We start from the raw sequence: 26,753 nt of genomic DNA, 5'->3' as shown, positions 1-26,753 counted from the left end.
GCGTTCACCGAGCAAAATTGAAAATCAAATGTTGTGGAAAGTGGAAACAAGTCAAGAAATGGGTCTTTCCCATTATAGCCCCCGCCAGTTAAATCCCTCATAATAGTAAAATTCTTTAACTGGAGCTAGATTTTTTGTTTTTAGACTGGCAGGCTATAATGCGATGGACCCAAAATAATTTGATTAAATTTCCTCCTGTGACTTTTTCTGAAATTAAATTTATGAAAAAATGTTTTAAATAATTTTTCATGTTATAAACTGCCTTAAAACGTGTCAGCCAGCGTGAACAGGTTAACAACTTTGTACAAGATTTCTTTTACTGAAGGAAATGGTTGCAAAAATTCCATGTGAACATTTTTTGAACAGATTTTTTGTTCCGACTTTTTTTTGTAACTTTACGAGGGGGTGGGAAAGTGGAATAGAGTCAGAGAATCGTGTGCATTGTTAAACAAGGCCAACCATCAAAATGAAAATCAAATTCGAGAGCCAATATTGAAGCTGACTCATTATTTTGACTTCCATTTTGAGAAAAAATGACTGAAGACATTTTTCCCGCCTTTCTAAAATCACTTGAGAGAATAAGTCACCAGTTTTTACTTGACTTTTAGCTAATTTACGCAACAGATTATATCTAGTCTCAATTTGCCCAGTGAACTTTTTCTGGAAAATCCGATTTACACGCAGCCTATTAGAAGATGAGAGAAATTGTTCACGTGCAAGCCGGTCAGTGCGGAAACCAAATTGGAGCCAAGGTGATATATTCATTCTTATTGATTTTTGCCGTTTTAATTCAACATGACTAAAGGTTCATGCCATGATCGTGAACCTAAAAATATATTTTTTCATTTTTATTTTTTGATTCTACAGCGTTTCGTATAACATTTTATAACGATTTTCTACTTCTTATGTTATTTTGCGAGTGTTTGCCAAGCAAAAATGCCAAATTGGCTAAGCAGTTTGCCTTCTTAAAAGGAACAGTTGGTACTTCAAGTCCCACGTTGTAGGGGCGCAACATCAATTATCTATAATGAGATGAATGTCGTTGGGCTGAATGCAGTCGAATTTTAATTATTCTTTTTCTCATTGAAAAAAATGGTCTTAAGTGGCCCTTAATAAAATAGCATTTTTCATGACAGTTAATTATATTTTTCTGAAGAAAACATTTAGACCGTTTTTAAATGCAGCAACTGTTATCAATACAGTGAGACACGTTAAGTGCTCGATGGGGAAATTTTCAAAAAATTTTCTCCAACCTTTTTTTAGGTTGACCATATTGATTTTCTGGGCTCTTTTCCAGTCCCCCTTTCAAATTCATTTTTCAAAAGGGGTTGGAAAACTGAAAAAAAGTCATAAAAAAGGGTAATGTAAAAAAGAGCCCATGAAACAGTTGCAGTTTCATGTGCGTTTTTAATAGTTTTCGTACCCATGGAAAACAACAATGTAAAATGGTTTTAAAATAAAATCATACCACAATTTGCATGAAAGATTTATTGTGAAAATCTGTTCATGTGCACAAGAAATATGTTATTGTTCCGAATTTCGATACGAAAGTAACGGAATATTTGTGCTCGGGGTGGGTTTTTTTTCTTCAGACAAATTTCGACTTTTTTACTAGCCATTTTGACGAATTTTTTTAAATATCATTCAAAAGGTATTGTTGCCCTAAACTTAAATTTGAAAAAATATTTCACCTGTGATCATTTTTTGTAAAGTTATGAGGGTTTAAAGATTGCCATTTTGGCCAATTTGGGACAATTAACTCGCGATATATTTCGCGCTATTAACGTGTAAGCGGAGAGTTAATCCGTCTTAAATCGTTCCAAATTGGTTGAAAGAAGCTTTTTTGCCATAATTGATTTGTTACAAGGAGCGAAATCTATCCTTTTGTACTTCATATGGCGTGTGGGGGGATGATTTTCATGAAAAAATTTCAAACTTAGAAAAAAATTTCTTTTTTTTTACATTGAATTTTTCAATGTTATTACTGCTCCACCTTAAAAGGCAGTCGGAACATTCAGGGCTTCGCCCTGAAACGAGCAGTCTTGTTGCAATTATATAACTTCAGGAGAGAGAAACTAAACAAATTCGTATATAATCTTAAATGAAAACATTAGCTAAAATCTTAATTTTGCTAGACTTTTGTAAATGGAATTTTAAAATTAAGACCATTTTTTTATCCACCGGGGAAAAACCAACACAAAAGCTGTACAGCTAGCTCATCACGGCGAACCGCTGTTGTGCCCCTGTTTAAGAACTACATGAAATTTTTTTTTGGTTATTTTTCTGAGCTGGGTAATGTTGCTTCACCTTTCGGAAAAATTTAAAGGAAGAGAGCGTTTTTAGATCTTATGGCATATTTGCTTCACAAAGATTTCAACTTTTTGGTTTTTTTTATACATTATCTCTCTCATTACCAATTATCTGCCTTTTTTCAAACTTTCTATTTCTATGATGCTTTATATGATTTTCTGGCTTAAAATTTCATAATCAGTAAAATGTAAAGCGTTAACATCAGTTTGGTTTTTTCTATTACAGCCCAGAAAAACTTGAATTATTACTTTTCTTGACATTATAGTTTAGCAGTTTGCATAAAGTCGTGATGTGAAAAAAGCTATCAAAAACCAATTAGCAATACCAATCGGGCGGAAACTCGAAAAGAGCAGTTTAATTTCTCTGCTAAGACAGCTATTTAGTGTGAAAGACTAATGTGCCGAAGTGACCATTTGTCGAAAAGACGTGAACTTAAATAAAAACAGCTGTCGCATGAACTAACATTAATCATAGGGATAAATAAATTATTTCAAGTGGGCAAAAAATTAAACAATTCTTATTAAGGTAATGGCTCTGCAACTTTAGCAAAGAGGAACTTGCATCACTGGCACTTTAAAAAGAAGAAATTTTTTTATAACTCAAATGCGATAAAGTGATTTTTGTCCAAAAATTAGTCGAACAATATGGAAAAAAAATGAAATAAAAAACTCACTCACTGTGTAAAAATGAATTTTTTGCGTCCACTAAAGTATTAAAAAGAAAGTTGCTCGACTAAAATTAATTTTGAATGTTATAATAAACCGCTCAAGCGTGAATGAATAAGAGGTACATCGCTCGTTTTTTTTTTTCACCCAGTAAATTTTTTTGTTGTCAAAGTGGTTCTCGCTTTGATCACCAATGTTCTTTGAACAAACTATTGTGGTTCAACTTTCTTGTGTTCTTTCCGCATTTTGCCACACTAACCGACCCTAATTTCTAGCTTTTTTGTTGTTTTAATTGTTAGTTTTTCCAGGCGCTTTGCAAGATCATCATTTCTTTGATGCAGAAAAATGTTTTTACAATTTTTTTTGAACTACCCCGTTTTTAAGCTTTTAGTTTTTCTTCTGAGAAACTTCTTGAACCGTTTCAAACGCAATAAATTTGGAATGTTGAACCAACTAATCAGCTTAAATCCAAATGCTTAAAAAGTCGGAACAATAAATTTACATTGTAAAATTGCGCGTTAGTTTGAATAATATTTGTAAACAATTGTAAAAACAGAAAGTGAATAATTGGCTGTGGAGAGTAGAGGACTAAAAAAGAGCAGAAAAAATTTAATCAGGAGCAATTGTTCGAAAGGAACAGATATTGAGCTTGAAATTAGTTTGCTCCATGTAGATTGATTACAGCGAAAAACATCCTTCTTAAGCGCAAGATTACAGCAAAAAATGTCCTTCTTTGAATTGTAGAAATCTGTTTGAGCAAAGCCTTGAAAAGTGTTTTTTTACGAAAAAACAAAAAAGATTATGCGACGTGGGTATCCACCTTATAGAAGCGTCAAATTTCTGTTGTAAAAATTTGTTTTCAAAAAAAGTTCTAATTCTTATCCTCAAATTTTGATGTTCCCTTTCAATTTTGAAAAACTACTTTAATCGCTTCATAGTGCGAAGAAATTTGGCCAATTGAGAACCAAATTTTATATCGTACCATGGAGAGTTTAGTTTAAAAATATGTAAAACAACTGTTAAAATGAAGTTTTCAACAATAGTGGCGGGAAAAAGAAGAGTAGAAAAAAGCACCATATTCTCACCACGATTAGTCGTTCTTTATTTGGTCTCCTTTTTGCATCAACATCTTTTTCTCGTTAGAAATTTTTCATTGTTATAAAAAGGTTTTTATTTCACATTTTCATTTGGTACACATTATTATATGAATCTTAGTTGAAGGATATAGTTAGAACAAAACCTTGAAAAACGACTTTAAACAAAAAAGATTATGCGACGTGGCAATCCACCTTACAGGAGCTTCAAAGTTCTGTTGTATTAACTGGTTTTTCAAAAAAATCTTTCAATTCTCATCCTCAAAAATTGATGTTCCCTTTCAATTTTGAAAAACTGCTTCATTATGCGAAGAAATTTGGCAATTTGAGCAACATATCTTATATCGTAGCATGAAGCGTTTAGTTATAAAAATATTTGAAACAACTGCTGAACAAATTTTTTCAACAATGGTGGTAAAATGACTCAAAATTTTGACGAAGAGAAATGTCTTAAAAGTTTTTTTCAAATCAGAAATCCATATTCTATCCTTTTTTTCATATTTCTAAAACAGTTCCTCGACAGTTTCATAGTTCAAAAAATTTTGGCATGTTGAAAAAACTATCAGTTTTGAAGAGGTTTGTTTAAGATTTCTTAAATTGTAACATTGTGGGCTAAGTTTTAATAACTTTTGAAACAACAATAAAAACAGAGTTTTGAACAGTGGGCTCTTTTTCCTTCCCCCCATCACCTCACTCAAACATGAATGTTATGGTCTAACGAGTGGTTTTACAAGGTTAATTATGAAAACCAAATATTTCACATTTTCATTTGGTACACATTATTATATGAATCTTAGTTGAAGGATATAGTTAGAACAAAACCTTGAAAAACGACTTTACACAAAAAAGATTATGCGACGTGGCAATCCACCTTACAGGAGCTTCAAAGTTCTGTTGTATTAACTGGTTTTTCAAAAAAATCTTTCAATTCTCATCCTCAAAAATTGATGTTCCCTTTCAATTTTGAAAAACTGCTTCATTATGCGAAGAAATTTGGCAATTTGAGCAACATATCTTATATCGTAGCATGAAGCGTTTAGTTATAAAATTATTTGAAACAACTGCTGAACAAATATTTTCAACAATGGTGGTAAAATAACTCAAAACTTTGACGAAGAGAAATGTCTTAAAAGTTTTTTTTCAAATCAGAAATCCATATTCTATCCTTTTTTTCATATTTCTAAAACAGTTCCTCGACAGTTTCATAGTTCAAAAAATTTTGGCATGTTGAAAAAACTATCAGTTTTGAAGAGGTTTGTTTAAGATTTCTTAAATTGTAACATTGTGGGCTAAGTTTTAATAACTTTTGAAACAACAATAAAAACAGAGTTTTGAACAGTGGGCTCTTTTTCCTTCCCCCCATCACCTCACTCAAACATGAATGTTATGGTCTAACGAGTGGTTTTACAAGGTTAATTATGAAAACCAAATATGAAAACTTAATTAGTCTGCATGTCTATTTTCATGACAATCGGACAAAGTGAACAGTAACTTCAAAATAAAATTTGCAGGTGGAAAAAAGGAAAAAGAGTCGAAAAGTGGTTTCGGGAAGAAGAAGAGTGGTGAATAGGCACAAAGAATCAATCAAGAACAAAGTTCAAAAAAAAGTAATTTTAAGGCTAGAAACTAGTTTGCTCCGCTTAGAATTGTCAAAATTCTTTCTCTTATGAAGTAGTTAAAACTTTGTTTTTGCAATCTAAACTCAAATTTGAAAGATGGGGTTGTGAACTGAAAAAACAACTTTGTAAAACTGCTAATTCTTCGAAAAAAGTCTCCGCTTTTATGAGCATCTTTTTCTCATTAAAGAGTTTTCATTTTAAGAATAAATTTTTTTATTTCAGAATTTTATTTGGTACACAATATAATAAGAATCAAAGTTGAGAGATATAATTAGAGCAAAGCCTTGAAAAGTGTTTTTTTACGAAAAAACAAAAAAGATTATGCGACGTGGGTATCCACCTTATAGAAGCGTCAAATTTCTGTTGTAAAAATTTGTTTTCAAAAAAAGTTCTAATTCTTATCCTCAAATTTTGATGTTCCCTTTCAATTTTGAAAAACTACTTTAATCGCTTCATAGTGCGAAGAAATTTGGCCAATTGAGAACCAAATTTTATATCGTACCATGGAGAGTTTAGTTAAAAAATATGTAAAACAACTGTTAAAATGAAGTTTTCAACAATAGTGGCGGGAAAAAGAAGAGTAGAAAAAAGCACCATATTCTCACCACGATTAGTCGTTCTTTATTTGGTCTCCTTTTTGCATCAGCATCTTTTTCTCGTGAGAAATTTTTCATTGTTATAAAAAGGTTTTTATTTCACATTTTCATTTGGTACACATTATTATTTGAATCTTAGTTGAAGGATATAGTTAGAACAAAACCTTGAAAAACGACTTTAAACAAAAAAGATTATGCGACGTGGCAATCCACCTTACAGGAGCTTCAAAGTTCTGTTGTATTAACTGGTTTTTCATTAAAAAAATCTTTCAACTCTCATCCTCAAAAATTGATGTTCCCTTTCAATTTTGAAAAACTGCTTCATTATGCGAAGAAATTTGGCAATTTGAGCAACATATCTTATATCGTAGCATGAAGCGTTTAGTTATAAAAATATTTGAAACAACTGCTGAACAAATATTTTCAACAATGGTGGTGGGAAAAAGAAGAGTAGAAAAAATCATCAATTTCTCACCACAATTAGTCGTTTTTTGTTTCAAAATCGATCGAAAAAAAAACAAAATTAGGTTGAAAAATGCGCTATGTACTTGCTCATTTTTCAAGCATATTGGTGCGTTGTAAATGGGCTTGAGAAGAGCAAGTTTTTTCTATCAACACCTTGTTGTGCGTAATTTTTTTAAAACAATGTTTGAGACAATATGAAGTGGTCAGAATGAAAACCACTGTGACAACAACAAAAATGAGCTGTGTGAAATAACCAGCAATGTATTTTCTCCCCATCAAAGCGTCAGCGGTAAATTAAAACGTTAAAAATTGACTGGAGGAGAATATTTTTTTTTGTTTTTAAAAGTTTTTACACAAAACTTATCACTTGAAATGAAAAAAAAAACAGAAAAAGAAAAAAGGCCGAATTGACTGCGTGAATTCAGTCGGGATAAAAACAGTTCGCTGTCTACACTGAGGTTGAATAAATCATACTGCGCTATAACTTTTTGAAAAGCAGCAAACTAGTTTCAAGCTCAAGGTGTTTTTTTTTTGAGATTTTGTTCATGGTTGATATTTCATGGCTTTCTCACTCCTCTCCCTCCCAGTGAGAGTTTTCAAAGTTCTGTTTTCTTAGTTTAGTTGTTTCAAACGTTAAAAAAATGAACGCAGAAAATTTTCTTGTAAGTTAGCTGGAAAAATTTTTGTCTACGTTTTTTAATTCGTTGAACATGTCAAACTTCTTTAGCTTATGAAGTAGTTCAAATGTTTTTCCCAACTGAAATTCTAATGTAGAAGATGCGATTGTGAACTGCAAAACTTCTTTGTGTAACGTCTCTTCATCAAAAAATTGATACATCTTCCAAATGGATCCCTGTTTTGCATGAGCATATTTTTTTCTTTAGAGAACTTTTTATATTTTTGAATAATTTTTGTTTCAGAGTTTTATTTGGTACATTTAAAAAAAATTGCTCAAAATTTTTACACAAAACGTATCATTTAAATGAAAAAACAAAGAAACAGAAAAAAGCCAGACTTCATTGCAAGAATTCAATCGGGATAAAAACAGTTCGCCGTCTACGCTTAGATTGAAAAAAAAACATACTGCGATATTACTATTATCATCGCAGCTAACTAGTTTCAAGCTCAAAGTGTGCTGTTTTTGAGATTTTGTTCATGGTTGATCCTTCGTGTTTTTTTTTACCACTCCTCTCCTTCCCAGCACCAGTTTTCGAAATTCCGTTTTTTTTTGTTTCAAAGGATGAAAAAATTGAACGCAGAATACTTTGTTGTAATTTAGCTTGAAAAATTATTCTCTACAATTTTTAGTTCGTTGAACTTGTCAAAATTCTTTAGCTTTTGAAATAGTTCAAATGTTTTTTTTCCAATTTGAAATTCTAAGTTAGAAGATGCGATTGTGAACTGCAAAACTTCTTTGCTTAACGTCTCTTCATCAAAAAATTGATACATCTTCCAAATGGGTCCCTGCTTTGCATGAGCATATTTTTTTTCTTTAGAGAACTTTTTATATTTTTGAATAATTTTTGTTTCAGAGTTTTATTTGGTACACTTTATCATATGGATCACAGTTGAGGGATACAATTAGAACAAAGCCTTGAAAACTAATTTTTTATTAAAAAAAGATTATCCGACGTGGTGATCCACCTTCTGGAGCGTGAAATTTCTGTTGTAAAAACTGGTTTTTAAAAAATGTCTTTCTATTCTTGGCCTCAAATTTCGATGTTCCTTTCCAATTTTGAAAAACTGCTTCAATCGCATCATAGCGCGGAGAAATTTGACAAGTTGAGCAAAATATCTGATATCGTAGCATGAAGCGTTCAGTTAGAAAAGTATTTAAATTAACTGTTAAATTAGTTTTTTCATTTTTGGTGGTTAGAAAAAGAAGAGTGGAAAAAAGCACCATATTCTTACCACGATTAGTCGGTCTTTATTTCAAAATTGAATAAGTTTAAAATTTTTAGACTACAAAATCAAAACAGGTTAAAAAATGCGCAATGTACTTTCTCCTTTTCAAGCATACTGGTGCGTTGTAAATGGGCTAGAGAAGAGCAAGTTTTTCCTATCAACACCTTGTTGTGCGTTTTTTTTTTTAAACATAACGTTTGAGACAATATGAAGGGGTCAGAATGAAAAATATTGTGACAACAACAAAAATGAGCTGTGTGAAACAACCAGCAATGTATTTTCTCCCCATTGAAGCGTCAGCGGTAAATTAAAACATTGAAAAATTACTGGAGGAGAGTAATTTTTCTTGTTTTTAAAAATTTTTTCACAAAACTTATCACTTAAAATGAAAAAAAAAAAATAGAAATTGAAAACAGCCCAAATTGAGTGCGGCAATTTAGTCGGGATAAAAACAGTTCGCTGTCTACGCTGAGGTTGAATAAATTATACTGCGTTATTACGTTTTAAAAAGCAGCAAACTAGTTTCATGCTCAAAATGTGTTGTTTTTTTTGAGATTTTGCTCATGGTTGATATTTCTTGGCTTTCTCATTCCTCTCCCTACCAGCCAGAGTTTTCGAAGTTCTTGTTTTTTGCTTAGTTGTTTCAAATGTTAAAAAAAAATACACGCAAAAATTTTTCTGGTAAGTTAGCTGGAAAAATTATTAACTACGTTTTTTTAGTTCTTTAGCTTATGAAGTAGTTCAAATGTTTTTCCAAACTGAAGTTCTAATGTAGAAGATGCGATTGTGAACTGCAAAACTTCTTTGTGTAATGTCTCTTCATCAAAAAATTGATACATCTTCCAAATGGGTCCCCGCTTTGCATGAACATCTTTTTTTCTTTAGAGAGTTTTTATATATAGATTGATTTTTCTATTTAAGAATTTCATTTGGTACACATTATTATATGGATCACAGTTGAGAAATATAATTAGAACAAAACCTTGAAAACTAATTTTTTATTAAAAAAAGATTATCCGACGTGGTGATCCACCTTATAGGAGCGTCAAATTTCTGTTGTAAAAACTGGTTTTTCAAAAGTGTCTTTCAATTCTTGCCCGCAATTTTCGATGTTCCTTTCCAATTTTGAAAAACTGCTTCAATCGCTTCATAGCGCGAAGAAATTTGACAAGTTGAGCAAAATATCTTATATCGTAGCATGAAGCGTTCAGTTAGAAAAGTATTTAAAATAACTGTTAAATTGGTTTTTTCATTATTGGTGGTTAGAAAAAGAAGAGTGGAAAAAAGCACCATATTCTTACCACGATTAGTCGGTCTTTATTTCAAAATTGTTTAAAATTTTTAGACTACAAAATCAAAATAGGTTTAAAAATGCGCAATGTACTTACTCCTTTTCAAGCATATTGGTGCATTGTAAATTGGCTTGAGAAGAGCAAGTTTTTTCTATCAACACCTTGTTGTGCGTTTTTTTTTAAACATAACGTTTGAGACAATATGAATTGGTCAGAATGAAAAATATTGTGACAACAACAAAAATGAGCTGTGTGAAACAACCAGCAATGTATTTTCTCCCCATTAAAGAGTCAGCGGTAATTTCAGTAATTTCAAACGTTAAAAACTGACTGGAGGAGAGTAATTCTTCTGATTTTTAAGAGTTTCCACACAAAACTTTTCAACTTGAATGAAAAAAAAAACAGAAAAAAAAACCGATTTGAATGCGTGAATTCAATCGGGATAAAAACAGTTTGCCGTCTTTGCTTAGATTGTACAAAAACAAAACATACTGCGATATTACTCTTATCATCGCAGCTAACTAGTGTCAAGCTCAAAGTGTGCTGTTTTTGAGATTTTGTTCATGGTTGATTCTTCGTGGCTTTTTACCGCTCCTCTCCATCCCATCACCAGTTTTCAAAGATCTTTTTTTTTAGTTGTTTCAAACGCTAAAAAAATAAATGTAGAATAGCTTGTTGTAACTTAGCTTGAAAACCTATTTTCTACAGTTTTTAGTTCGTTGAATATATCAAATTTATTTACTTTATGAAATAGTTCAAACGTTTTTTCCAAACTGAAGTTCTAAGTAAGAAGATTGGATTGTGAGCTGCAAAACTACTTTGTTTAAGGTCTCTTTATCAAAAAAATGATACATCTTATGAATGGGTCCCCGCTTTGCATGAGCACATTTTATTTCGTTAAAATTTTTTGTTCTTAGCACAATTTTTCTACTTCAGATTTTTATATGGTATATACAATCATATGGATCACAATTGAGGGATATAATTAGAACAAAAACATAAAAAATACTTCTTTATAAAAAATAAAAATGATTATGCGACGTGGGGATCCATCTTGTAGGAGCATTCAATTTTGATGCAAAGACTTGTTTTTCAAACTTAAAAAAAAGTTTTTTGTTCTATTTAATTTTGAAAAACTTGTTCAATCGCTTCATCATGCAAAAAAAATTGGCAAACTGAAAAACATGTCTCATATAGTAACATTGAGCGTTTAGTTATTAGAATATTTAAAACAACTTGAAACGGAACTTTGATTATTGATGGTGGGAAAAAGCACCATGTTCTTACCAAGATTAATCGTTCTTTAATTCAAAACTCATTACTTAAAGAAATTCTTGACCACAAAAATCAAAATAGATCAAAAAAGCGCGATTTACGTACTCCTTTTCAAGTGTATTGGTGCGGTGTAATTGGACTTGAAAGAGTAAGTTTTTTCTATCAACACCTTGTTGTGCGTTATTTTTTTAAACATAACGTGTGAGACAAATTGAAGGGGTCAGAATGAAAAATATTGTGACAACAACAAAATGAGCTGTGTGAAACAACCAGCAATGTGTTTTCTCTCCATCAAAGCGTCAGCGGTAAATTAAAACATTAAAAAATTACTGGAGGAATACTTTGATGTAAGTTAGCTTGAGAAATCATTTTCTAAAAATTTTAGTTCGCTGAACATCTCGAAGTTCTTTTCCTTATGCAGCAGTTTAAGCTTTGTTTTTGCAAACTAAAACTCAAAGCTGGAAAATGAAGATATGAACCGAGAAAAACGAATTTGTAAAAATCTTTTTTTATCAAAAAAGTGACAATTCTTTGAAATGGGTCTCCTCTTTGCATGAGCATCTTTTTCTCGTTAAAAACATTTTATTCTTAGAACAATTTTTATATTTCAGAATGTTATTTGGTACATACTATCATATGAATCACAGTTGAAGGATATAATTAGAACCCAATTTCTGTTGTAAAAAATGGCTTTTCAAAAAAGTTTTTCAACTCTGGCCCTCAAATTTTGATGTTCCTTTCCAATTTTGAAAAACTGCTTCAATCGTGTCACAATGCGAAGAAATTTGGCAAATTGAGCAAAATATCTTATATCTTAGCATGAAGCGTTTTGTTATAAAGTATTTAAAACAACAGTTAAAACGGTTTTTTCATTATTGGTGGTTGGAAAGAGAAGAGTAAGAAAAAGCACCATATTCTTACCACGATTAGTCGGTCTTTATTTCAAAATTGATTGAGCTTAGTTTTTTTTTACCACAAAAACCAAATTAGGTTAAAAGATGCGCAATGTACTTGCTCTTTTTTCAAGCATATTGGTGCGTTATAAATGGGCTTAGGAAGAGCAAGTTTTCCCTATCAACACCTTGTTGTGCCTAATTGTTTTTAAACATAAAGTTTGAGACAATATGAAGTGGTCAAAATGTGTGCTTTTGTGACAACAACAAAAATAAGCTGTATGAAATAACCAGCAATGTTTTTTCTCCCCATCAAATTGTTAGCGGAACCAAAACATTCAAAAATTACTGGAGGAGAATAATTTTTCTTGTTTTAAAAAAAAAACAGAAATAGAAAACATCCCGAATTGACGGTGTCAATTTAGTCAGGATAAAAACACTTCGCTGTCTACGCTGAGGTTGAATAAATCATGCTGCGCTAATACTTTTAAAAAAGCAGCAAACTAGTTTCAAGCTCAAAATGTGCTGTTTTTTTTTGAGATTTTGTTCCTGGTTGATACTTCTTGGCTTTCTCACTCCTCTCCCTCCCAGTGAGAGTTTTCAAAGTTCTGTTTTCTTAGTTTAGTTGTTTCAAACGTTAAAAAAATGAACGCAGAAAATTTTCTTGTAAGTTAGCTGGAAAAATTATTGTCTACGTTTTTTAATTCGTTGAACATGTCAAACTTCTTTAGCTTATGAAGTAGTTCAAATGTTTTTCCAAACTGAAATTCTAATAAAAGATGCGGTTGTGAACTGCAAAACTTCTTTGTGTAACGTCTCTTCATCAAAAAATTGAACCATCATCCAAATGGGTCCCCACTTGCTTGAGCATCTTTTTTCTTTAGAGAATTTTTATACATAGATTGATTTTTCTATTTCAGAGTTTCATTTGGTACACATTATCATATGGATCACAGTTGAGGGACATAATTAGAACAAAACCTTGAAAACTAAATCTTAATTAAAAAAAGATTACGCGACGTGGTGATGCACCTTATAGGAGCGTCAAATTTCTGTTGTAAAAACTGGTGATTTTTTTGACCACAAAAATCAAAATAGATCAAAAAAGCGCGATTTACGTACTCCTTTTCAAGTATATTGGTGCGGTGTAAATGGACTTGAAAGAGTAAGTTTTTTCTATCAACACCTTGTTGTGCGTTATTTTTTTAAACATAACGTGTGAGACAAATTGAAGGGGTCAGAATGAAAAATATTGTGACAACAACAAAATGAGCTGTGTGAAACAACCAGCAATGTGTTTTCTCTCCATCAAAGCGTCAGCGGTAAATTAAAACATTAAAAAATTACTGGTGGAATACTTTGATGTAAGTTAGCTTGAGAAATCATTTTCTAAAAATTTTAGTTCGCTGAACATCTCGAAGTTCTTTTCCTTATGCAGCAGTTTAAGCTTTGTTTTTGCAAACTAAAACTCAAAGCTGGAAAATGAAGATATGAACCGAGAAAAACGAATTTGTAAAAATCTTTTTTTTATCAAAAAAGTGACAATTCTTTGAAATGGGTCTCCTCTTTGCATGGGCATCTTTTTCTCGTTAAAAAACATTTTATTCTTAGAACAATTTTTATATTTCAGAATGTTATTTGGTACATACTATCATATGAATCACAGTTGAAGGATATAATTAGAACCCAATTTCTGTTGTAAAAAATGGCTTTTCAAAAAAATTTTTCAACTCTGGCCCTCAAATTTTGATGTTCCTTTCCAATTTTGAAATAACCAGCAAATGTTTTTTCTCCCCATCAAATTGTTAGCGGAACCAAAACATTCAAAAATTACTGGAGGAGAATAATTTTTCTTGTTTTTAAAAAAAAACAGAAATAGAAAACATCCCGAATTGACGGTGTCAATTTAGTCAGGATAAAAACACTTCGCTGTCTACGCTGAGGTTGAATAAATCATGCTGCGCTAATACTTTTTAAAAAGCAGCAAACTAGTTTCAAGCTCAAAATGTGCTGTTTTTTTTTGAGATTTTGTTCCTGGTTGATACTTCTTGGCTTTCTCACTCCTCTCCCTCCCAGTGAGAGTTTTCAAAGTTCTGTTTTCTTAGTTTAGTTGTTTCAAACGTTAAAAAAATGAACGCAGAAAATTTTCTTGTAAGTTAGCTGGAAAAATTATTGTCTACGTTTTTTAATTCGTTGAACATGTCAAACTTCTTTAGCTTATGAAGTAGTTCAAATGTTTTTCCAAACTGAAATTCTAATAAAAGATGCGGTTGTGAACTGCAAAACTTCTTTGTGTAACGTCTCTTCATCAAAAAATTGAACCATCTTCCAAATGGGTCCCCACTTGCTTGAGCATCTTTTTTCTTTAGAGAATTTTTATATATAGATTGATTTTTCTATTTCAGAGTTTCATTTGGTACACATTATCATATGGATCACAGTTGAGGGACATAATTAGAACAAAACCTTGAAAACTAAATCTTAATTAAAAAAAGATTACGCGACGTGGTGATGCACCTTATAGGAGCGTCAAATTTCTGTTGTAAAAACTGGTTTTTGAAAAATGTCTTTCGATTCTCGCCCACATATTTTGATGTTCCTTTTCAATTTTGAAAAACTGCTTCAATCGCTTATTTAAAAATATTTAAAACAACTTGAAACGGAACTTTGAATATTGATGGTGCGAAAATGAAGAAATGAAAAAAGCACCATATTCTTACCACGATTAGTCGTTCTTTAATTCAAAACTGATTAATTTAAGGAATTTTTGACCACAAAAATCAAAATAGATTAAAAATGCGCGATGTACGTACTCTTTTTCGAGCATATTGGTGCGGTAAAAATGGACTTGAAAGAGTAAGTTTTTCCTATCAACACCTTGTTTTGAGCAATTTTTTTCGAACAAAGCGTTTGAGGCAATATGAAGTCAGATTGAAAAATATTGTAACAACAAAAAAAATGAGCTGTATGAAACAACCAGCAATGTATTTTCTCCCCATTAAAGAGTCAGCGGTAAATTCAAACGTTAAAAACTGACTGGAGGAGAGTAATTCTTCTGATTTTTAAAAGTTTTCGCACAAAACTTTTCAACTTAAATAATAAAAAAACAGAAATAGAAAAAAAAACCGATTTGATTGCGTGAAATCAATCGGGATAAAAACAATTTGCCGTCTACGCTTAGATTGTACAAAAACAAAACATACTGCGATATTACTCTTATCATCGCAGCTAACTAGTTTCAAGCTCAAAGTGTGCTGTTTTTGAGATTTTGTTTATGGTTGATACTTCTTGGCTTTCTCACTCCTCTCCCTCCCAGCGAGAGTTTTCGAAGTTCATTTTTTTAGTTTAATTGTTTCAATCCTTAAAAAAAGTACACGTAGAAAACTTTCTGGTAAGTTAGCTGGAAAAATTATTAACCAAGTTTCTTAGTTCGTTGAACATGTCAATTTTCTTCAGTTTATGAAGTAGTTCAAATGTTTTTCCAAACTTAAGTTCTAATGTAGAAGATGCGATTGTGAACTGCAAAACTACTTTGATTAAAGTCTCTTCATCAAAAAAATGATACATCTTGTAAAGGGTCCCCGCTTTGCATGAGCACATTTTATTTCATTAAAAGTTTTTATTTTTAGAACAGTTTTTCTATTTCAGAATTTTAATTGGTACATACTATCATATGGATCACAGTTGAGGGATATAATTAGAACAAAAATTTCAAAAGTACCTCTTTATATATAAAAAAAAAGATTATGCGACGTGGGGATCCACCTTGTAGGAGCATTCAATTTTTGATGCGAAGACTTGTTTTTCAAATTTTAAAAAATTTTTCTTGTTCTCTTTAATTGTGAAAAACTTTTTCAATCGCTTTATCATGCAAAGAAAATTGGCAACTGAAAAAAATGTCTCATATAGTAACATTGAGCGCTTAGTTATTAGAATATTTAAAACAACTTGAAACGGAACTTTGAATATTGATGGTGGGAAAATGAAGAGTTGAACAAAGCACCATATTCTTACCACGATTAGTCGTTCTTTAATTCAAAACTGATTATTTTAAGGAATTTTTGAGCACAAAAATCAAAATAGATTAAAAATGCGCGATGTACGTACTCCTTTTCAAGCATATTGGTGCGGTGTAAATGGACTTGAAAGAGTAAGTTTTTCCTATCAACACCTTGTTTTGAGCAATTTTTTTCGAACAAAGCGTTTGAGGCAATATGAACTGGTCAGAATGAAAATTATGACAACAAAAATGAGATATGTGAAATAACCAGCAATGTAATTTCGCGCCATCAAAGCGTCAGCGGTAAATTAAAATGTTAAAAATTGACTGAAAGAGAGCAATTCTTTTTGTTTAAAAAAAATTTTACACAAAACGAATCATTTAAATGAAAAAACAAAGAAACAGAAAAAAGCCAGAATTCATTGCAAGAACTCAATCGGGACAAAAACAGTTCGCCGTCTACGCTCAGATTAAACGAAAACAAAACCTTATTACTATTATCATCGCAGCTAACAGTTTCAAGCTCAAAATGTGCTGTTTTTTTTAGATTTTGTACCACTCCTCTCTTTCCCAGCAGCAGTTTTCAAAGTTCCAATTTTTTTTTGTTTCAAACGTTACAAAAACTAAACGCAGAAAACTTTGATGTAAGTTAGCTCGAGAAATCATTTTCTAAAACTCTTAGTTCGCAGAACATGTCGAAGTTCTTTACCTTATGCAGCAGTTTATTTTTTGTATTTGCAAACTAAAACTAAAAGCTGGAAAATGAAAATGTGAACTGAGAAAAATGAATTTGTAAAGTCTCTTTTCATCAAAAAAGTGACAATACTTTGAAATGGCTCTCCACTTTGAATGAGAATCTTTTTCTCGTTAAAAGTTTTTTATTCTTAGAACAATTTTTCTATTTCAGAATTTTATTTGGTACATACTATCATATGGATCACAGTTGAGGGATATAATAAGAACAAAAACTTCAAAAATACATCTTTCTAAAAAATAAAAATGATTATGCGACGTGGGGATCCACCTTGTAGAAGCATTCAATTTTTGATGCAAAGACTTGTTTTTCAAGTTTTTTCCATTTTTTCTTGTTCTTTCAATTTTTGAAAAATTTCTTGAATCGCTTCATCATACAAAGAAAATTGGCAAACTGATCAACATGTCTTATATCGTAACATTGAGCGTTTAGTTTTTAGAATATTTAAAACAACTTGAAACGGAACTTTGAATATTGATGGTGGGAAAATGAAGAGTGGAAAAAAGCACCATGTTCTTACCACGATTAATCGTTCTTAATTCAAAATTCATTAATTTAAGGAAATTTTGACCACAAAAATCAAAATAGATTAAGAATGCGCGATGTACGTACTCTTTTTCAAACATATTGGTGCGGTGTAAATGAACTTGAAAGAGTAAGTTTTTCCTATCAACACCTTGTTTTGAGCAATTTTTTTCAAACATAGCGTTTGAGGCAATATGAAGTGGCTAGAATGAAAACTGTTGTGACAGCAACAAAAATGAGATATGTTAAATAACCAGCAATGTAATTTCTCGCCATCAAAGCGTCAGCGGTAAATTAAAATGTTAAAAATTGACTGAAAGAGGTCAATTTTTTTTGTTTTTAAAAATTTTTACACAAAACGTAACATTTAAATAATAAAAAAAAGAAACAGAAAAAAGCCAGAATTGATTGCAAGAACTCAATCGGGACATAAACAGTTCGCCGTCTATGCTTAGATTAAACAAAAACAAAAAATACTGCGATATTACTATTATCATCGCAGCTAACAGTTTCAAGCTCAAAATGTGCTGTTTTTCAGATTTTGTTCATGGTTGACTCCTCGTGGCTTTTTACCACTCCCCTCCTTCCCAGCAGCAGTTTTCAAAGTTCCGTTTTGTTAGTTGTTTCAAACGTTACAAAAACTAAAGGCAGAAAACTTTGATGTAAGTTAGCTCGAGAAATCATTTTCTAAAACTCTTAGTTCGCAGAACATGTCGAAGTTCTTTACCTTATGCAGCAGTTTAAATTTTGTTTTTGCAAACTAAAACTCAAAGCTGGAAAATGAAAATGTGAACTGAGAAAAATGAATTTGTAAAATCTCTTTTCATCAAAAAAGTGACAATTCATTAAGATGGGTCTCCACTTTGCATGAGCATTTTTTTGTCGTTAAAATTTTTTATTTTTTTTATAAAAAATTTTTAACTTCAGAACTTCATTTGGTACACAATATTATATGAATCACAAATGAAGGATATAGTTAGAACAAAACTTTGAAAAATTACTTTTACAAAAAAAAGGTTATGCGATGTGGCAATTCACCTTATAGGAGCTTCAAAACTCTCTTGTATTATCTCGTTTGTCAAAAATGCCTTCAATTCTCGCCCTTAAAATTTGATGTTCCATTTCAATTTTGAAAAACTGCTTTTACCGCTTCATTATGCGAAGAAGTTTGGCCATTTCAGCAACATATTTTATATCGTAGCAGAAAGCGTTTAGTTATAAAAATATTTAAGACAACTGCTGCAAAATTATTTTCAACAATGGTCTTGGGAAGAAGAAGAGTAGACAAATCAACAATTTCTCACCACAATTAGTCATTCTTTATTTCAAACTCGATTGAATTTACGATGGTTTGACCACAAAAATTAAATTAGATTTAAAATACGCGAGGTAATTGCTCCTTTTCAACTATGTTTGTGCGTTGTAAATAGACTTGAAAATAGCAAGTTTTCCTATCAACACCTTGTTGTGCGCAACTTTGTTTGAACATAGCGTTTGAGACAATGTGAAGTGGTCAGAATGAAAATTATTGTGACAACAACAAAAATGAGCTCTATGTGGAAAAACCAGCAATGTATTTTCTCCCCATCGAAGCGTCAGTGGTAAATTAAAACGTTAAAAGTTGAGTGGAAGAGAGTATTTTTTCTTATTTTTAAAAGTTTTTTTACACAAAAATTCACTTTAAATGAAAAAAAAAAAACAGAAATAGAAAAAATCCCGAATTGATTGCGTGAATTCAACCGGGATGAAAATACTTCACTGTCTACTATGAAGTTGAATAAAACATACTCGCTATACTATTAAAAACGCAACAAACTAGTTCCAAGCTCAAAGTGTGCAGTTTGCTGTTTTTGAGATTTTGTTCATGGTTGATTCTTCGTGGCTCTTTACCACTCCTCTCCGTCCCAGCGAGAGTTTTCCAAGTTACATTTTTTAAGTTGTTTCAGACGTTTAAAAAAAACGCAGAACACGTTGTTGTAAAATAGCTTCAAAAACTTTTTATCTACATTATTTTAGTACGTTGAACTTGTCAAGGTCTTTAGCTTATGAAGTAGTTCAAATGTTTTTTTTCCAAACTCAAATTCTAAGTTTGAAGATGGGTTTCTGAACTGCAAAACTACTTTGTATATTGTCTCTTCATCAAAAAATTGATACGTCTTCCAAATGGGTCCTCGCTTTGCATGAGCATCTTTTTTTCATTAGAGAATTCTTATATATAGATTGATTTTTGTAATTCAGATATTCAGTGGGTACACATTATCAAATGGATCACAGTTGATTGATATAGTTAGAACAAAACATTGAAAAGTAACTTTTTTATTAAAAAACAAAATTGATTATGCGACGTGGGTCCACTTTATAGGAGCGTTAAATTTTTGATGCAATGAAAAGTTTTTTTTTGAAAATTTTTTTCCAATTTTTGTTGTTCTCTTTCAGTTTTGTAAAACTGCTTTAATCGCTTCATAATGCGAAGAAATTTGGCAAGTTGAGCACAATACTTTATTTCGTAGCATGAAGCGTTTGGTTAAAAAAAACTATTTAAAACATCTGTTAAAACGGTTTTTTCAACAATGGTGGTGGGAAAAAAAAGAAAAGTAGAAAAAACAATCAGTTTCTCACCACAATTAGTCGTTCTTTGTTTCAAAATCGATGGAATTCAGATTTTTTCGACTACAAAAGTCAAATAAGGTTAAAAAATGCTTAATGTACTTGCTCGTTTTTCAAGTATATTGGTGAGTTGTAAATGGACTTGAGAAGAGCAAGTTTTTCCTATCAACACCTTGTTGTGCGTTATTTTTTTTGAACATAACGTTTGAGACAAAATGAAGTGGTCAGAAGGAATTCTAATGTGACAACAACAAAAATGAGCTGTGCGAAATAACCAGCAAAGTAATATCTCCCCCATCAAAGCGTCAGTAGTAAATTAAAACGTTAAAAATGACTGGAGGAGAATAATTTTTCTCATTTTTAAAAATTTTTACACAAAAATTATCACTTAAAATGAAAAACAAAAAACAAACAGAAATAGAAAAAAGCCCGAATTAACTGCGTGAATTCAGTCGGGATAAAAATAGTTCGCTGTCTACGCTGAGGTTGAATAAATCATACTGCGCTAAAACTTTTAAAAAAGCAGCAAACTACTAGTTTCAAGCTCAAAGTGTGCTGTTTTTTTTTGAGATTTTGTTCATGGTTGATACTTCTTGGCTTTTTCCCACTCCTCTCCCTCCCAGCGAGAGTTTTAAAAGGTCTGTTTTTTTAGTTTAGTTGTTTCAAACGTTAAAAAAATAAACGCGGAAATTTTTGTTGTAAGTTAACTGGAAAAAATATTGTCTAGGTTTTTTAGCTCGTTGAACATGTCAAATTTCTTTAGCTTATGAAGTAGTTCAAATGTTTTTCCAAACTGAAATTTTGTTGTAGAAGATGCGATTGTGAACTGCAAAACTTCTTTGTTTAATGTCTCTTCATCAAAAAATTTATACATTTTCCAAATGAGTCCCAGTTTTGCATGAGCATCTTTTTTTCATTAGAGAATTTTTATATATAGATTGACTTTTCTATTTCAGAATTTCATTTGGTACACATTATCATATGGATCACAGTTGAGGGATATAATTAGAAAAAACCTTGAAAACTAATTCTTTATTAAAAAGAGGATTATGCGACGTGGTGATCCACCTTATAGGAGCATCAAATTTCTGTTGTAAAAACTGGTTTTTCAAAAATGTCTTTCAATTCTCGCCCTCAAATTTCGATGTCCCTTTCCAATTTTGAAAAACTGATTCAATCGCTTCATAATGCAGAAGTATTTTGAGTAGAAATTTGACAAGAAATTTGACATAATGAAGAAATTTGACAAGCTGAGCAAAAATATCCTATATCGTAGCAAGAAGCGTTTAGTTATAAAAGTATTTAAAACAACAGTTAAAACGGTTTTTTCATTATTGGTGGTTGGAAAAAGAAGAGTAAAAAAGCACCATATTCTCACCACCATTAGTCGGTCTTCATTTCAAAATTAATTAAGTTTAGAATTTTTAGACTATAAAATCAAATTAGGTTAAAAAATGCGCAAGGTACTTATTCCTTTTCAAGCATATTGGTGCGTTTTAAATGGACTTGAGAAGAGCATGTTTTTTCTATCAACAATTATTTGTGCGTTTTTGTTTTTAAACATAACGTTTGAGAAATTTGAAGGGGTCAGAATGAAAAATATTGTGACAACAACAAAAATGAGCTGTGTGAAACAACCAGCAATGTATTTTCTCCCCATCAAAGCTTCAGCGGTAAATTAAAACGGTAAAAATTGACTGGAGGAGAGAAGTTTTGTGTAAAATCTTTTAAAAACAAGAAAAATTACTCTCCTTCAGTCAATTTTTAACGTTTTAGTTTACCGCTGACGCTTTGATCGGGAGAAATTACATTGCTGGTTGTTTCACACAGCTCATTTTTGTTGTTGTCACAATACTTTTCTTTCTGACCCCTTCAACTTGTCTCAAATGTTATATTTAAAAAAAGTAACTCACAACAACAAGGTGATGATAGAAAAAACTTGCTCTTCTCAAGTCCAATTTACAACGCACCAATATGCTTGAAAAGGAGTACGTACATCGCGAATTTTTAATCTATTTTGATTTTTGTGGTCAAAAATTCTTTAATTTAATCAGATTTGAATTAAAGAACGACTAATCGTGGCAAGAATATGGTGCTTTTTTCAACTCTTCATTTTCCCACCATCAATATTCAAAGTTCCGTTTCAAGTTGTTTTAAATATTCTAATAACTAAACGCTCAAAGTATCGATATAAAACACGTTTTCAGTTCGCCAATTTTCTTTGCATGATGAAGCGATTGAAGAAGTTTCTCAAAATTGAAGAGAACAAGAAAAAAAGGAAAAACTTGGAAAACAAGTCTTTGCATCAAAAACTGAATGCTCCTACAAGGTGGATCCCCACGTCGCATAATCATTTTTTTTTATAAAGAGGTTACTCTTGAAGTTTTTGTTCTAATTATATCCCTCAATTGTTATCCATATGATAGTGTGTACCAAATAAAATTCTGAAATAGAAAAATTGTTCTGAGAATAAAAAATTTTTAACGAGAATAAGTTGCTCATGCAAAGTGGAGACCCATTTCAAAGAATTGTCACTTTTTTGATGAAAAGAGATTTTTACAAATTCGTTTTTCTCAGTTCACAACTTCGTTTTCCAGCTTTGAGTTTTAGTTTGCATAAACAAAATTTAAACTGCTGCATTAAGTAAAGAACTTTGACGTGTTCAGCTAAATAAGAGTTTTAGAAAATGATTTCTCAAGCTAACTTACATCAAAGTATTCTGCGTTTAGTTTTTGTAACGTTTGAAACAACCAAAAAAACGCAACTTTGAAAACAAGTGCTGGGAAGGAGAGGAGTGGTAAAAAGCCACGAGTAATCAACCATGTACAAAATCTCAAAAACAGCACACTTTGAGCTTAAAACTAGTTAGCTGCGATGATAATAGTAATATCGCAGTATGTTTTGTTTTTGTTTATTCTAAGCGTAGACGGCGAACTGTTTTTGTGCAGATTGAGTTCTTGCAATCAATTCTGGCTTTTTTTTGTTACTTTTTTTTTCATTTAAAGTGATACGTTTTATGTAAAAGTTTTGAGCAATTTTTTTCAAAAATAGCGTTTGAGACAATATGAAGTGGTCAGAATGAAAACTTTTGTGACAACAACAAAAATGAGAAATGTGAAATAACCAGCAATGTAATTTCGCGCCGCCAAAGCGTCAGCGGTAAATTAAAATGTTAAAAATTGACTGAAAGAGAGCAATTCTTTTTGTTTTAAAAAATTTTTACACAAAACGTATCATTTAAGTGAAAAAAAAAACAGAAAAAAGCCAGAATTCATTGCAAGAACTCAATCGGGACAAAAACAGTTCGCCGTCTACGCTCAGATTAAACAAAAACAACACATACTGCGATATTACTATTATCATCGCAGCTAAGTAGTTTCAAGCTCAAAGTGTGCTGTTTTTGAGATTTTTTTCATGGTTGACTCTTCGTGGCTTTTTACCACCCCACTCCTTCCCAGCGAGAGTTTTCCAAGTTACGTTTTTTTAGTTGTTTCAGACGTTTAAAAAAATAAACGCAGAACATTTTGTTGTAAGTTAGCTTCAAAAATTTTTTATCTACATTTTTTAGTGCGTTGAACTTGTCAAGGTCTTTAGCTTATGAAGTAGTTCAAATGTTTTTTTTTCCAAACTCAAATTCTAAGTTAGAAGATGGGATTCTGAACTGCAAAACTACTTTGTATAACGTTTCTTCATCAAAAACTTGATACATCTTCCAAATGGGTCCCCGCTTTGCATGATCATCTTTTTTCATTAGAGAATTCTTATATATAGATTGTTTTTCTATTTCAGAATTTCATTGGGTACACATTATCATATGGATCACAGTTGAGGGATATAGTTAGAACAAAACCTTGAAAAATAACTTTTTTATTAAAAAACAAAATTGATTATGCGACGTGGGTCCACTTTATAGGAGTGTTAAATTTTTGATGCAATGACTTGTTTTTTTTTGAAAAATTTTTCCAATTTTTGTTGTTCTCTTTCAGTTTTGAAAAAGTGCTTTAATCGCTTCATAATGCGAAGAAAATTGTCAAGTGGAGCAAAATACTTTATATCGTAGCATGAAGCGTTTGGTTAAAAATTATTTAAAACATCTGTTAAAACGGTTTTTTCAACAATGGTGGTAGGAAAAAGAAAAGTAGAAAAATTAATCATTTTCTCACCACAATTAGTCGTTCTTTGTTTCAAAATTGATTGAATTTCGGTTTTTTTGACCACAAAAACCTAATTAGGTTAAAAGATGCTGAATGTACTTGCTCGTTTTTTAAGCATATTGGTGCGTTGTAAATGGGCTTGAGAAGAGCAAGTTTTTTCTATCAACACCTTGTTATGCTTAATTTTTTTAAAACATAATGTTTGAGACAATATGAAGTGGTCAGAATGAAAACCACTGTGACAACAACAAAAATGAGCTGTATGAAATAACCAGCAATGTATTTTCTCCCCATCAAAGCGTCAGCGGTAAATTAAAACGTTAAAAATTGACTGGAGGAGAGTAATTGTTTTTGTTTTTAAAAGTTTTTACACAAAACTTATCACTTGAAATGGAAAAAAAAACAGAAAAAGAAAAAAGGCCGAATTGACTGCGTGAATTCAGTCGGGATAAAAACAGTTCGCTGTCTACACTGAGGTTGAATAAATCATACTGCGCTATAACTTTTTGAAAAGCAGCAAACTAGTTTCAAGCTCAATGTGTTTTTTTTGAGATTTTGTTCATGGTTGATATTTCATGGCTTTTTCCCACTCCTCTCCCTCCCAGCGAGATTTTTAAAAGTTCTGTTTTTTTTTAGTTTAGTTGTTTCAAACGTTAAAAAAATAAATGCAGAAATTTTTCTTGTAAGTTAGCTGGAAAAAATATTGTGTAAGTTTTTTAGTTCGTTGAACATGACAAAATTCTTTAGCTTATGAAGTAGTTCAAATGTTTTTCCAAACTGAAATTCTGTTGTAGAAGATTCGATTGTGAATTGCAAAACTTCTTTGCTTAACGTCTCTTCATCAAAAAATTGATACATCTTCCAAATGGGTCCCAGCTTTGCATGAGCATCTTTTTTTCATTAGAGAATTTTTATATGTAGATTGATTTTTCTATTTCAGAATTTCAATTGGTACACATTATCATATGGATCACAGTTGAGGAATATAATTAGAACAAAACCTTGAAAACTAATTCTTCATTAAAAAAAGGATTATGCGATGTGGTGATCCACCTTATAGGAGCATCAATTTTCTGTTGTAAAAACTGGTTTTTCAAAAATGTCTTTCAATTCTCGCCCTCAAATTTCGATGTTCCTTTTCCAATTTTGAAAAACTGATTCAATCGCTTCATAATGCGAAGAAATTCGACAAATTGAGCAAAATATCCTATATCGTAGCCTGAAGCGTTTAGTTATAAAAGTATTTTAAACAACAGTTAAAACGGTTTTTTCATTATTGGTGGTTGGAAAAAGAAGAGTAAAAAAAGCACCATATTCTCACCACCGTTAGTCGGTCTTCATTTCAAATTTATTTAGGTTTAGAATTTTTAGACTATAAATCAAGTTAGGTTAAAAAATTCGCAATGTAATTACTCCTTTTCAAGCATATTGGTGCTTTGTAAATGGACTTGAGAAGAGCATGTTTTCTATCAGCACATTGTTGTGCGTTATTTTTTTTAGACATAACGTTTGAGAAATTTGAAGGGGTCAGAATGAAAAATATTGTGACAACAACAAAAATGAGCTGTGTGAAACAACCAGCAATGTAATTTCTCCCCATCAAAGCGGCAGCGGTAAATTAAAACGGTAAAAATTGATTGTAGGAGAGAAGTTTTGTGTAAAAATTTTTTAAAACAAGAAAAACTACTCTCCTCCAGTCAATTTTTAACGTTTTAGTTTACCGCTCACGCTTTGATGGGGAGAGGGGAGAAATTACATTGCTGGTTGTTTCACACAGCTCATTTTGTTGTTGTCACAATATTTTTCATTCTGACCCCTTCAATTTGTCTCAAACGTTATGTTTAAAAAAAGTAACTCACAACAACAAGGTGATGATAGAAAAAACTTGCTCATCTCAAGTCCAATTTACAACGCACCAATATGCTTAAAAAGGAGTACGTACAACGCGCATTTTTAATCTATTTTGATTTTTGTGGTCAAAAATTCCTTAAATTAATCAGTTTTGAATTAAAGAACGACTAATCGTGGTAAGAATATGGTGCTTTTTTTCATTTCTTCATTTTCGCACCATCAATATTCAAAGACCCGTTTCAAGTTGTTTTAAATATTCCAATAACTAATCGCTCAATGTTTCGATATAAGATATGTTTTCAGTTTGCCAATTTTCTTTGCACGATGAAGCGATTGAAGAAGAATTTCAAAATTGAAGAGAACAAGAAAAAAAGAAAATCTTGAAAAACAAGTCTTTGCATCAAAAACTGAATGCTCCTACAAGTGCATAATTATTTTTATTTTTTATAAAGTGGTACTATTGAAGTTTTTGTTCTAATTATATATCTCAACTGTGATCCATATGATAGTATGTACCAAATAAAATTCTGAAATAGAAAAAAATTGATCTAATAAGAAAAAATTTTTAACGAGAAAAAGTTGCTCATGCAAAGTGGAGACCCATTTCAATGAATTGTCACTTTTTTGATGAAAAGAGATTTTTCAAATTCGTTTTTCTCAGTTCACATTTTCGTTTTCCAGCTTTGAGTTTTAGTTTGCAAAAACAAAATTTAAACTGCTGCAGAAAGTAAAGAACTTCGACATGCTC

General features: G+C 31.3%; 1 protein-coding gene across 1 annotated transcript in view; it reads left to right on the top strand.

The window, feature by feature from the left end:
• Positions 1-695: 695 nt before the first annotated feature.
• Positions 696-26,753, top strand: part of LOC134848122 (tubulin beta-4B chain-like) — a 27,819-nt gene continuing 1,761 nt past the window's right edge. The window contains exon 1 of the mRNA XM_063865470.1: positions 696-752. Coding sequence (XP_063721540.1) covers positions 696-752 — 57 coding nt within the window. The remainder of the gene's footprint in view (positions 753-26,753) is intronic.

This window comes from Symsagittifera roscoffensis, chromosome 6, assembly GCF_963678635.1.
Source record: "Symsagittifera roscoffensis chromosome 6, txSymRosc1.1, whole genome shotgun sequence".
NCBI classification, from domain to species: domain Eukaryota; kingdom Metazoa; phylum Xenacoelomorpha; order Acoela; family Convolutidae; genus Symsagittifera; species Symsagittifera roscoffensis.
Note: the sequence above shows the minus strand (reverse complement) of the source record. Positions and strands in the feature narration are given on the sequence as shown.